Below are 13,799 nucleotides of genomic sequence, written 5' to 3'. Positions count from 1 at the left end.
GGTTTGTTTTTTAATGATATCAGATAATCTATGAACAAAAGCGCTTTTGAGTTCCAGAAGTGATGAGACAGTATTAGTTTCAAAAGAAGTCCCAGTGAGAGGAATGAAAAACGCAAGGCCGTTACCTTCTTTTCCATCTCCTAGTTCTGTTTCAAGACTTTTCTAGAAACTATACTTCTCAAGACAAGAGGCTGAAATGGATCCCACATTTGAATAATCAGAGACCTTTCCCTGAGGCTGGAGTATAGAAATGCTGCGCAGTCATCTGCCCCTTTGGGTTTGGTTGACTGTGAGAAGGTATCGTCCGGTGACGGAGCCGTGAGCCTTGGGAATGCAGGCAGCAAGATGAAAACCTCCTGGCCTGACTTCATGGAGGCGTCAGAGTCTCTCACTGTCTACCTGAGAAGCAGCTGTAATGACATTTGACTTCTCTGAACCTTGTCTGGTGGGAATGCTGGAAGCTGTAACAGCAGGCAGGGTTTACTTTTCCCACTGCTTTCCATCCGTCTCCTTGCTGTTCTCTTCGTAAGAACGGATAACACCACACAGGATCGTCACACCCTGCTGGGCGTGTCTCTGGAGCTGCCTAGCAGGCTGGCTGGGTAGCAGGCAAATACCAGAAATGCCAGCCACAATTGGTGGGGGTTTTCTGGAAAATCTATCTTCCAGGAGAACATAAGGAATATTAAACAATATTCTCGGGGCGCCTGGGTGGCGCAGTCAGTTAAGCGTCCGACTTCAGCCAGGTCACGATCTCGTGGTCCGTGAGTTCGAGCCCCGCGTCGGGCTCTGGGCTGATGGCTCAGAGCCTGGAGCCTGTTTCGATTCTGTGTCTCCCTCTCTCTCTGCCCCTCCCCCGTTCATGCTCTGTCTCTCTCTGTCCCAAAAATAAATAAACGTTGAAAAAAAAAAAAAAAAACAATATTCTCTGCCACCTGCATTTTTTCTGGGTTTAGACTCCTCAGTTGGGGAGTGATATAGACTGTACGGGTTTTTCCTCTGCTGAAAGTATCCTTTCATTGACTTTGTCTTAACTACACAGCTTGAGGAAAGCCAACGATCATAACCTATGACGAGGCAGTGCAGCAGATGAGAATTGTGTTAGTCACTGTTTAGCCTTTGGGCCTCAGCGAGTCGAGAGGACAAGTTGTCACCGTGAAGGCCAAAACGTAGACATTTCAAGGACACTCTGAACCTTAGATTGGAAGACAGAGTACCTCTGATGGTGCAGCTCCAAGATGAGCACAACATGGAGAAATATTTCCCCATGTCATTGTAATCGTTGTATTTTCTGGTGATGAAGAAATAGTACCAAAAATCCTCAGGACCCTTCAGTTCTGTTAGTCAAAATTATTTCTATTTTTCCCCTTTTCCTTCCTTTAAAAATGAAGATTTTACTCTAACATCAAAATTGTGATCCTTTCTTACCAAGTTTCCAATTGAAGCCACATGGCTTGATTTTATATATATGCATAAAAAAAATTTTTTTTTTGAGCTGGAACTGTTTTAGTGGTAAAGAAATAGGTTTTAACCAAAAAAAGATTATGTCCTTTTTCCATCTGGCTACCTTAGGCTAAGAGAAAAACAAAAGACTAATTTAAAAATCATGAAGTTTAATCTCTCTTGTAGCAAACTAGTAGACATTTAGTCTAAGTGTAATCAAACTGGAAACCACTAAGACCTTTACTTCATTCCTTCAGTTAAATATATTGGATACTTGTGTAACTGTTTCATATGCATAGACATTTGCAATAAAAATGGCAAATTATATAACTCAGGCAAGTGGAGATAGTGGAGCACGATGGAAAGATCACACGGCTGACTTCTGATAAAGGTCTCGGTGAATATTTATGATGACTGTACAAGGCTAGTTCCTGACTCAAGCTAACTTGAGTTCAAGGCAGCCCCGCTTAATGGTATGTGTGTCTTGGGCCATCACCTCACCGGAGTCTGTTTCTTCACCTGCTGTATATGTATGATTGTTGGGAAGACTAAATGAGATAATCCATGTAGAGTTTATTGCACAGTGTCTGGCACATAGTAACTGCTCTGTTGAATGGTAACTATCTTCAATACTCCACTCAGCTCTCTGACCTTGGGTAAGTCCCTTCGTTCCTTTAACTCTTGGCTTCTCTATTTGTAAAACAAGAAATCTATACCCTACCTGCCTGTGGTATCGTTATGAGGACCAAAAGAGAGCATGTCTTGAAAAGCCTTATAAAAGTGAGTAAATGGGGCATCTGGGTGGCTCAGTCGGTTGAGGTCCGACTTGGGCTCAGGTCATGATCTCACAGTTTGTGGATTTGAGCCTCGTATCGCACTTTGAGCTGACAGCGGGGATCCTGCTCTCGAGTCTGTCTCCCTCTCTGGCTGCCCCTCACCTGCTCATGTGCACTCTCTCTCTCTCAAAAAAATTGAACTTAATAGTAAAATAAAAGTGAGTTGACAAGCCAGTTGGGAAAACTGAGCTGTACAGAGCATGACTCAATTGGGAAACATTACAAGGCGATGATGTGTAGTCAAGTGTTGGCCTGTGAAGACTGAATAGGCTCAGAGAAAGGCAGTTGTAGACATTCAGGGAAAGGAAAGAATATTGTGGCATCATGTTGAGAGGCAGTCCAGACAGAGTAGGGGACCTTCAGCTTAGCCTTGAAAAGACAGGATGTGCCTGGGAGAAATGAATCCTCTTTCCATTGACAATTCCGCTGGCTAATGTTTGCTGTGTGTCTCCTCTGGGGTTACAGGCCGAGCTCATTGGAAGCCTCACCCACAAGCTTGAGACCCTGCAGGAAGCGAAAGGGAGTCTGCTGATGGACATCAAGCTCAATAATGCCTTGGGGGAAGAGGTGGAGGCTTTGATCAGTGAGCTCTGCAAGCCGAATGAGTTTGACAAGTACAAGATGTTCATCGGGGACTTGGACAAGGTGGTAAACCTGCTGCTCTCCCTCTCAGGGCGCCTGGCCCGTGTGGAAAACGTCCTTAGCGGCCTCGGTGAAGATGCCAGTAATGAAGAAAGGGTAGGTGGACTAGCGATTTAGTTCAACGGCTTTTCCCTCTGAACCCACGCACATAGGTGCAATTGAACATGACCCCTTCTCTGGAGAAGATTATGATCTCTGGGGCAGGGAGGGCGGTCCAATGTATAGATTACCGGGAAACACCAAAGAAGTCATCTTGCATGCCAAGAGGCAATGCTGGCTCTTCAGGCTCAGGGAATACTTAGGAAAGTAAAAACACAGGTACCAGAGTTTTCTTTCCTAACCTTCTTTCCTAGGAAAAGGAAGAGACAGAAGCATGGTGGGAGGGTGACATTAGAAAGGGAGAGAGGGACAAAAAGAAAAAAAAAAAACTGCTGGGGCTGAGGAGAGTTCCCACGTGGGAACATGGACTCAAGCTCTAGGGAATCTGTGAGCGAGGGTCTGCAGGCACTTGGGGACGATGTACCCAGGTGTCTCCACTGCGCCCTCTACTGGAAGAAAGAGGACAGGTAGTAACAGCGGTAGCAACACTGGATAACATTCAAGTCCTTTCCTCTTTGCCCAGCACTGGGCTCGCTGGATCCTCACAACAAGCCAGCAAGTGATGGAACCAGGATCTGAGGGGTCCTGCTGCAGACCCCAAGTTTTATTCTCTATGATGAACATAATTCCAGAGCTGCATAGCATTCTTCACCTACTCATCAGTACAGCAACTATTTGCTGAGATGCATGAGGCTCATGAACAAAGCAGACAGATCCCTGCCTTCAGGGACCCTATCAAGACAAATCAGACAATAAACATACCTGTAACTATTGTGCATAGATATTTACGCTAGAAGGTGATGAGCACTCTAGCCACTAAGAGACTCCTTTGCTTTCTGGCTCCTCCTATCTATAGCTCTTTCTTTCGGGGCTATCAGGGATTTCCCAGTTATTTCTCCTAATGTATTAAATTAAAAGGGAAGATGTCATTTTTTGAAATAGAAAAAGTCTAGATGGTATTCTGAATGTGCTTGGGCATCCAAAAACTTTCTGCAGCTCCTGTCCCCTTCCGGTGAGTGCCCTCCTCATGCAAATGTGCTGAGTCTTTGCTTCCTCATCTAGAAATCGTCTAGAAGTGCCTGCCTCAAAAGTATCATCCTTTCCTCCTTCCCTCCGCTCAGCAAACAAGCACCTACCAAATGTCTGGTGCTGCGCATTCTGGGGATGAACACCAGCCAAAACACAGGCCCCGCCCTCAAGGAACTCACCGTGTAGTGAGGAAAACCAGTATGGAAGCAGCAAGTGCATCCACAATGCTGCAGCAGAGCGACAGACACAGCCACGAAACGCTTCTCAGGTGGGGGGGGGGGGAGGCCAGGAAAGACTTGGCACAGGTGACACTTGACCAGGGTATAGAAGAATTTCTTAATTCTACGTGGAGGGCTTCACCGTTTAGAAGCAATGTCATGGACAAAGTCAAGAACGACCATGGCATGTTCAAGAACTATACATGGTTGCTTGGTTTTTAAAAATCGTGGATTGCAGGAAATATTAAAAAAAGTGTACAGTCAGGAAATTGACAGGAAATAGAGGGCTCATTCAAAAGGGATAAACAATGTTCAGTGAAGGTGTGGGAAGGGGTGAGGAAGAAGGGATAATGAAGCTTCCCTGTCCCCCCAAGGTTAGCATCACTTGGAGGAGGAAGAGAGCCCTTATCAGAATTCTAACTGTGTCCTACAGCCCTGAGGCCATGGTGAGCAAATGTAGTCCCCACTACCTGGCAAGGAAGGAGCCAGGGATAGATGCCCCAGGCTCTTCCTCCTGCGCCCTCCCTCCAGTCTCCTGCCCATGACACCCATGATCAAGCCCAGAGGGAGAGGACACCAGTTGATGCAGCCTTCACCATTCAGCTTCCTTAGGCCCAGGGCATGGCTGAGAAAAGTGGATCTAGAGGCACAGGCAGTATCCAGCACAGAAAATAGTCACAGAGACCTTGTGGGTCACACTTTACAGACTTAGGACTTTAGCCTGGAGGCCAGGAAGAGCCATAAACTAATTTCATCACCTAATTAGCCTGGAGAGTGGTGGGGCTTAGGCTAAGAGTCTACCAAGAAGGAGTCAGGCCATTCACTTAGGCAACTACCACAGGGGTACAGACTAGGGAGTGAGAGAATGAGTTTGAAATAGTAAGGCAAGCTGGACGAGAGGTAGGGCAGAGCGGAAGCTAACTTTAAGTTTCCTGTTTGGCCGCTGGGATGGATGCCACAGGTCTGTGAGAGAAGAAACAGTGAAGCAGTTTTCGTTAGGGGAAGAGGAGTTGTTCCAGAATGGAACTCCGCTCAACGTTTAAATGTACACACCCTCGAATACAGATGTGTGCTTGCTCACATGCATAATACATCCATACTCGTTTTTATCATGATCAGTCTTCATTAAGAAACCCAGTATAATAGAAATTTGAAGGAAGAAGAAGTGGTTCAACAAATGCAAAATGTAGAATGGTCACCAGTGGGGCGAAGGGGAATATATGTAAGGCTTCAACTGAATCTCTAGTTTTTGCTTTTAATCTGAAGCAAATATGATAAATGCCCCTGTTAAGAATTGGCATGGCTAATGATGGGCACACAGGTATTATTCTCTCTCTATTCCTCCTGTTTAAAATACTTGCTAATTTTTTAAAGGTGAGAAAGAGATTTTCACTTTTTCTTTACAGCATTTTGAAAGGTGTCTTCATTCAAATTCAGTCCCTAAAGGTATTTAAAGTGTTTTGGTTTTTTTTTTAATTCCAGTTAACATGCAGTTTAATGTTAGTTCCAGGTGTACAATATAGTGATTCAACACCTCCAAACATCATCCTGTGCTCGCCACAGGAAGTGCACTCCTGTATCCCCATCCTCTATTTAACCCGCGCCTCCACCCACCTCCCCAGTTTGCTCTCTGTATTTGAGAGTCTCTTTTTTGGTTTGCCTCTTTCTCTTTTTTCCCTGTGCTCGTTTGCTTTGTTTCTTAAATTCCACATACGAACAAAATCATATGGTATTTGTCTTTCTCTGACGTATTTCACTTAGCATCATACGCTCTAGCTTTGTCCATGTCATTGCAAATGGCAAGATTTCAGTCTTTTTGATGGCTAATACTCCATAGTATATAAAGCACATCTTCCTTATCCATTCGTCTATTGATGGACACTTGTGCTGCTTCCATAATTTGGCTATCATAGATAACGCTGCTATAAACATTGGGGTGCATGTGTCCCTAAGGGCTTTTTTTTTTAATTTTTTTTTCCAAATTTTTATTTAAATTCTAGTTAGTTAACATGCAGTACAATATTGGTTTCAGGAGAAGAATTTAGTGATTCATCACTTACATACAACACCCAGTGCTCCTCACAAGTGCCCTCCTTAATGCCCGTCATCACCCATCTAGCCCATCCCCCCCCCCCCCCACCTCTTTCCATCAACCCTCAGTTTGTTCTCTATCATTAAGAATCTCTCGGGGCGCCTGGGTGGCTCAGTCGGTTAAGCGTCCGACTTCAGCTCAGGTCACGATCTCGTGGTCCATGAGTTCAAGCCCCGCGTTGGGCTCTGTGCTGACTGCTCAGAGCCTGGAGCCTGTTTCAGATTCTGTGTCTCCCTCTCTCTCTGCCCCTCCCCCCTTCATGCTCTGTCTCTCTCTGTCTCAAAAATAAATAAACTTAAAAAAAAAAAAAGAATCTCTTATGGTTTGTTTCCGTTTTTCCCCCCTTCCCATATGTTCATCTGTATTGTCTCCTAAAACTCCACATGAGTAAAGCATATGGTATGTGTCTTTCTCTGATTGACCTACTTCGCTTAGCATCATACACTCTAGCTGCATCCATGTCATTGCAAATGGCAAGATTTCATTAAAGACTTTTAAGCAATCTCTACACCCAATGTGGAGCTCTAACTCGTAACCCCGAGATCAAGAGTTACATACTCCACTGAGTGAGCCAGCCAGGCCCCTCACCTAAGGGTTTTTTGTTGTTGTTGTTGTTTTAGATGTGTTTTTCTTATTAGGGGAAGGAAGCCATGAAAATGGAGATATCTGTAAGATAAACCTAAAACTTTGTACTTTCCCCCACTGGGCATTATTTTGTAAGATCTGACATGCTAGTTCAAGGGAAGATAAGGCACATGGCCTGTGAGCCTTTCATAAGCCTACGTAGCCAATTTATATTGAAATAAAATTACAGATCTACCTTGTAATTAGATTTTCATTTTAATATTTCTCAATGACTTTGGCCTGAAAAATTTAAATAATTAAACATAAAAAAAAATGATTCATTGTATGTCAACATGATGAGTAAAAAGCCATGTTAAAGATTTTTATAAAGTAAATTAGCCTACACATGCTATCTTATCACTGGGTTTGTGTAAGAAACGCTCAGAATATGAAACTACCATCATCGTTAAACAGAACTTCTCATAGTAGATTCAGAGGAGTAAAAATTGGTAACAGATTTCTTTCGATATGGAAAATCTGATGTTCCCATGGTTTGTGGATCAGAGCAGAGGTTCTCAAACTTCAGCTGTGGAACAATAGCCTGGAAGGCTTATTAAACCACAGATTTCTGGGCCCCAGCTCCCAAGCTGTGGATTCAGTAGATCAAACAGCCCCTGAAAATGTGCATTTCTAACAAGTTCCCAGGAGATGTGCCACTGCTGGTCCACACTTTGAGAACCGCTATCAATGTAAATACTTGTACCGTGAAGATGGGCCTTTCTTTCCCCCCTTTCAGTTAACTTTTTTTAATGTTTATTTTAGAGAGAGAGAGAGAGAGAACAAGGGGGTGGGGAGGGGCAGAGAGGGAGACACAGAATCGGAAGCAGGCTCCAGGCTCTGAGCCGGATGTGGGGCTTGAACCCACAAACCATGAGATCATGACCTGAGCCAAAGTGGGATGCTTAACCGACTGAGCCCCCCAGGTGCACCATGCCCCCTTTAGTTTTCTATCATGATAAACTACATATAACCTAAAGTTTGCTGCCTTAACCATTTTAAAGTATTCAGTAGTGATAAGTATGTTCACATTGTTGTGCAACAGATCTCTAGAACTTTTTCTTCTTGTAAAACTGAAACTTTATATCCATTAAACGAGTCCATATACACCCCTTCCCCCCCAGCTCCTGGCAACCACCATTCTACTTTGTATCTCTGTGTTTTTGATTACTCATATAGATACATGCAACCTTTAATACTTCATGTGAGTGGAATCACTGATTGTCCTTTTAAATCTAGAAGCCTAGAGCCGAGCTTTTACCCCAGCCAGTTTAATGTAATCTCTCTTAAAGCTGCCACATAATTTGACAAGTTAGAGAACTATATACATGCAACAGAAGGGTAATAAACTGATTTTCCAAAAAGTAAGCCTCCTTACTCTAGAGCAACAGTTGAAGTACACCCTTGGAGATTTCACAGTCCTGTAAAAGGTGTTTTTGCAGTTTCCTTCCTTGCCCTTGCCCTCTGCTGATCTCTTGGTTTTTTCTGGCAGAGCTCCCTCAACGAGAAGAGGAAGGTCCTGGCTGGGCAGCACGAGGATGCCCGGGAGCTCAAGGAGAACCTGGATCGGAGGGAGCGTGTAGTGTTGGACATCCTGGCCAACTACCTGTCAGAGGAGCAGCTCCAGGATTACCAGCATTTCGTGAAAATGAAGTCAACACTCCTCATTGAGCAGCGAAAGCTGGACGACAAGATCAAGCTAGGCCAGGAACAAGTCAAGTGTCTGCTGGAGAGCCTCCCGTCTGATTTCATTCCCAAGGCAGGGGCCTTGCTTCTGCCCCCAAACCTTGAGAGTGAAACGGCTCCTGTTGGGGGGTGTACTTTAAGTGGTATTTTTCCAACATTAACCTCCCCACTTTAACCTCTTCTAAAACACCCAACCAAAAGATCACCCTTTCTCTCAACACTGTTTAATCTGAAAAATGTTTCAGTGCAAACCACCATTTAAACTCTATGGGTTATTGGGGTTTTTCTGGATGAAAGGAAAACAAACAAACAATCCAGGGAAAAGCCTGTTTCTTCCTTCTCACCCTACATGATTGATCTGAGAGCTTGAATGCTGCTGGGAACTTACTCCTTTCTATGATCACTTTCTAGTAGAAGGAAAATTAATGAAACTGTGAGAACCGATGGGAGGGCGTTCGATTTAGTTTTTAACAGGCTGAGGCAACATAATGAGTGTCACCCTCAGGAATGTATTCACAGTGGCCTTCCTTGCTTGTGGGTGGTATATCTTGACAACAGGTAGAAGAACTCATTAATGAAGGGTCTGCAACATAAAGCCTTAAAGAGAAACACCCACAGAAGAAAACTGTAAAACCTTGAACATTGTCGTTATTTATATTTTTTAAAATGAGAAAGATCATTATGTTTGTGTGCTAACCACTTATTTGATTCTGTTTTGTGGTGGACATAGGCAGTTATGTTTGAGCTTTGTACTTTGTGAAAACCTTAATGAAATGAAGAATTCCAAAGATAATCACATTGAGCGTGGAGACTTTTTTCTTAAGCCCTTGGCTTGTCTGCCTGATTTGTACCTTTTTCGTTTGTGTTAGAATGGGTACGGGGGAATCCCAGTTTCTGCTGACAGTCATCGCTGCTTCACTTCCACAACCAACAGGAACACCACCTTCCCCGGGAAGGAGGTTTTGTGCCACACGGCTGTCACATCATTTCCTAGTGCTTCACGGCACGATCGCTGGGGCGGGGAGACAGAGCTAAATTTTACCAACAAGGACGACAGCTAATCTGTGTAAGAGGAAAGTCAGCAACCAAATCAATTCCACTGAAGTCATGCAGTGCTTCTGCAGGGGATTTGGGCTAAATGTAGCCTACATCAAGAGATCTATTCTTAGGCTGTTTCAATGATGCTTTTTAAAAAGTTTTCCTAAATTCTTAAGCCGATCAACCACCATCAAAAACTGTCTCAATATCCAAAGAGTGATTTTGCACTATCCATTTGGAATTTGGACGGGGCATCTGAAGACTGTGATTTTGCTTCAAAGTTATGACTTTTTGGAGGGTACTCTAGAGCCCAAGTTATAAGTCTATTCAAACAGAGCGGGAGGTGGCAGGAGGCGAGGACCAGCGGCCAGGCTGTGCTAATGGCTGCCGGAGATGGCCTAGTACTTTGAGCAGGTGGTGCAACCTAGGCTTTTAGGGTTTTTTTTGTTGTTGTTTTCACATGTGCTTGACCCGTGGCTAGTGGCCAGTTCTGCTCATTTGAGCGGCAAGTACTAGAGAGAATTGGGAGAAAATTTGTTCGAGAAACCAAATGCCCTCTTCTGTCCTAGACATTTTAATTACTTAATGAAATGTATCTCCTGGTTTTAAGAACTTCCAAACTATAGTTTTGGTCCCCAATATAGATGTCTTTTGAAGAGCTTGAATGAACAGGCCACCCAGAAGTTTCTTGTGAGCCATCAACACCAAAGCCAAAGCTTTCCTTTTTTGGAGGCTATACGCTGACTGCTTCAGTACAGAAAGAGAGCACCTCTGTTTCCCAGGAATGTCGTCAAAGCTTCTCTCTTACATCCAGAGTTCCCATTTCCCAGGGACTCTGTGGAACCAGTGACAGTGTTCAGCAGCCACACCTCATGGTTCTTTTGAGGTAGAGAAATAGAGTGCATCTGACATTTCCTCAGACTTAGGCCAACACAGGAGCCCCAAATCAACTCGTTGGTAAGTAGCTGTGTCTTGCTGATACTGAGTGGCTCCCTGCATTGGACCAGGTGGAAGCCAGCCAGTAAATGTCTTCAGCTGCTCTTAGTCAAATTCCTCAAGGGGATTCTGGGGGCTCCCAGTTCCTAACACTCTCCAAAATTATTCCTCTGAAGGATTTGACTGGATACACTTTGCACAGTCTTTTTTTCAATCACTTTTCTGATCTATACATGTCAAAATAAGTGGCCTTCAGAGTAACAGATGCTTGTCATGACATAAACACCTGAAAGCATAGGACCTGCCAGGATATCACTCCCTCCTCTGCTACACTGAACTGTTGTCTGTTGTTACATGAAATGAGGGAGGTTTTACATGCAACTCTGAAAATGAATTCTCAGGTGGGTGTGATCCCTACTGTAGCAAAACTTGACCCTTGCTTGGTGAGAAGAGACGGCTAACTTCACCATTATTAACTTTCAAATACCTTTAGGCCCAACAGTAAGCCTGTTCTCTATCCCTTTCCTATTTTCCATTCTCTTCCCACTATTAAAAACAATCCTCTGCAGTGGAGGCCATCCTTTTTCCTCCCAGCAATATCCTCAGCCAAGATCATGAGCAAATCAGTTATAAGCATGTTGTTGGTCAAGACTTCAAGGATGTTTGTTCAGTCGGTACTGTGGACGTGATCATTTCTGAAATGCCATGTCCCGTCAGAAGTGGTGGATGTGAGGTGGCCTCACAATGATCCAAATGCTGATACTCAAGAAACCTGTGAAGTTCTAAGAAAGGACGAGGTCTTGTGACAACTGGGAGGTCTCCCAACTTCCTGGGCCACTTGAGAAGTTCTGGGCATGTTGCTACATGCTGGCTGACTCAGGGCTTTCTCCTGCTGTTTTGTTTCTTGTGGTGGCTGCTTAACCCCAAAGAATGCAGGGAGGTTCCATAGTGAAAGTGTCTGAGTTTTTCCAAGAGACACTGTAGAAACCAAAACTTTTTCCTCCTCTCCAGGAGAACATTTTAGGTTCTGTTTTGCACAGCTGATTTCCAAACTTGAAGATTAGCAAGCGTGGGTCAACCCCTAAGAATCAGAAGCTATCTGTTGAAGTGAGGGCCTTTGAGGCATACAAGAGAGAACCCAGCCTGCAACATCCCAGTTTTCCTATTATTCCACTGTTAATATCTGATCTAAAATCACTTCTGAGTGTAAAAGATCACAGTTGTTCCCAATATGAGCACTACCTTAAGTTCATATTTTATTCAAGCATCTTTTACCAAGATATTGGGTGTTTTGGTTTTTTTTCTGGATACTGGGAAAACATTGGCTTTTTATTCTTTGATTGTTCCAAATGCCTTTAATTTTCCATGGCACTGGCTTTATTCTGTTGGGTTGAAATTATTTTTTGTTTCTTTAGAAGAGCACGAGTCTTATGCACCTTATTACTGGCAAGAAAAAGGGAGAACTTTCAGCCATAAGTAACTTCTCCATCTCTGGCAAAGTATAAAATGATCAGACAAACGTGAAGGTGCCGTTCTACACAGAAATAGTATATTGGGGACAAGATATTCATTGTTGCCTTAACTCGGTGATGAAGAATGGGATAAAATGATAAAGACCGTTTTAAAATCAGAAAGGAACACATGAACGGTTTGGGGTTTTTTTTAATTCTTATTTCTAAATAAAAACCTCACCTTTCTTCTGGAAGCTCATTCAGACACCAGCTAATGCATGGTTTCTCAAAAATACCATGCATGAGAATCATGGGAGTGCTTGTTAAAAATGCCCATCGTTGGGGTGCCTGGGTGGCTCAGCTGGTTAAGCATCCAGCTTTGGCTCTGTTCACGATCTCACAGTTTGTGGGTTTGAGCCCCAAATCAGGCTCCGGGCTGACAGTGTGGAGCCTGCTTGGGATTCTCTTTCCTTCTCTCTCTGTCCCTCCCCTACTTGTGCTTTCTCTCTCAAAAATAAATACATAAACTTAAAAAAAAAAAATGCCCATTGTTGAGACACCACCAAGGGGGCTAGGAATCTGCATCTCTAAGTTCCCTGGGTTATCCTGATATACTTCACTGTTTGAGGGCCACTGATACCAATCATTGTACAGTCTTTATTAATATCACAGAAAGACTAACATGAATTTATGTAATAACAACTCATTATGAGTTAATATTGTCCCATTTTTGTGCAATCCCCAGGTTATGATATGGGTGTTTTTCCCTGCTCACTTTCTCCCAGATCTGCTTTAAATTTGAACAAGCTAAGCACATCTTGAGGCTCAACTGCACTATTTTTCCTCAAAAGGAATCAACCTGTCACACAATGTCAGTAATCTGAAGTTCTGCCATGAGATCTGCACTAACCTGAAATCATGACTGACCTTTTCAGCGGGGACCTTACTTAGATTTCTGTTGCCCCATCCCAAATCTCAGGTACACAGGAGTTAGAATTTCTCTCAGCATGGATTGGACAGTCTAGCTTATGACACAAAAATGTCAAATTTCCAAACTCTAAAATCAGAATTAGGTAAGAAAAAAGCTGCAAATGAAGAAACCAGCTCATTTATTCCTACTTCATTCTACAGATTCCTCTCTAATATTCTATCAGTGGAAAAACAACTCTGTTTCTTGCTAAAACATCAGTATTGCCACCCCTTGACACAGCGGGTTGAACAGGGTAAGTTTAATATAAAGAATTACTTAATTCTGATGAGTGCCTATAGGATATAAGGAAATTTGATACCCTGAGCTAAGGGAGAGTACCTAAGGAAAGACAATCTGGGAAAGGGTCCCCTTCCCCAAGGCTTGGGTTCAGACCTCACTGGAGAACTTAGTGCACCCTCAGCAGAAGAATGTGTTGGTTTACCCAGGCCAGAGCTGGTCTGCAATCCCTGGGCAAGCAGGAAGCAACCCTCCAGAGCACAAGCTGGGTACGGTCTGTCAGCAGGATGGCAAGGATGTTCACAAGCAGTGGGGACCTGCGGGGGGCAGGGGTGGGGGGCAGCCTCTCAGTGGAAACCATCTGAGTCGCAGGTGATCTGCATGGTGGAGCAAGTGTTGGCAGAATCACCGATGCAAAGCATGAATCCTTCAGGGAACAGGCCTCTCGTCCACAGGGCCGGGAGATGGCTCTCGCCTGTTAAGGCTGCAAGGGCATCAAGA

General features: G+C 43.9%; 1 protein-coding gene across 7 annotated transcripts in view; it reads left to right on the top strand.

Moving 5' to 3' along the window:
- Positions 1-9,464, top strand: part of SHROOM3 (shroom family member 3) — a 329,233-nt gene extending 319,769 nt beyond the window's left edge. For all 7 annotated transcript variants that reach the window (XM_040480686.1, XM_040480676.1, XM_040480711.1 and 4 more), the window contains 2 exons: positions 2,745-3,017; positions 8,473-9,464. In XM_040480686.1, coding sequence (XP_040336620.1) covers positions 2,745-3,017; positions 8,473-8,841 — 642 coding nt within the window. In that variant the 3' untranslated portion in view covers positions 8,842-9,464. The remainder of the gene's footprint in view (positions 1-2,744; positions 3,018-8,472) is intronic.
- Positions 9,465-13,799: the final 4,335 nt, after the last annotated feature.

Source organism: Herpailurus yagouaroundi, unplaced genomic scaffold (assembly GCF_014898765.1).
Source record: "Herpailurus yagouaroundi ecotype Mexico unplaced genomic scaffold, PumYag 28, whole genome shotgun sequence".
In the NCBI taxonomy this organism is placed as follows: Eukaryota; Metazoa; Chordata; class Mammalia; order Carnivora; family Felidae; genus Herpailurus; species Herpailurus yagouaroundi.
This window is presented reverse-complemented; position numbering and strand designations above follow the sequence as displayed.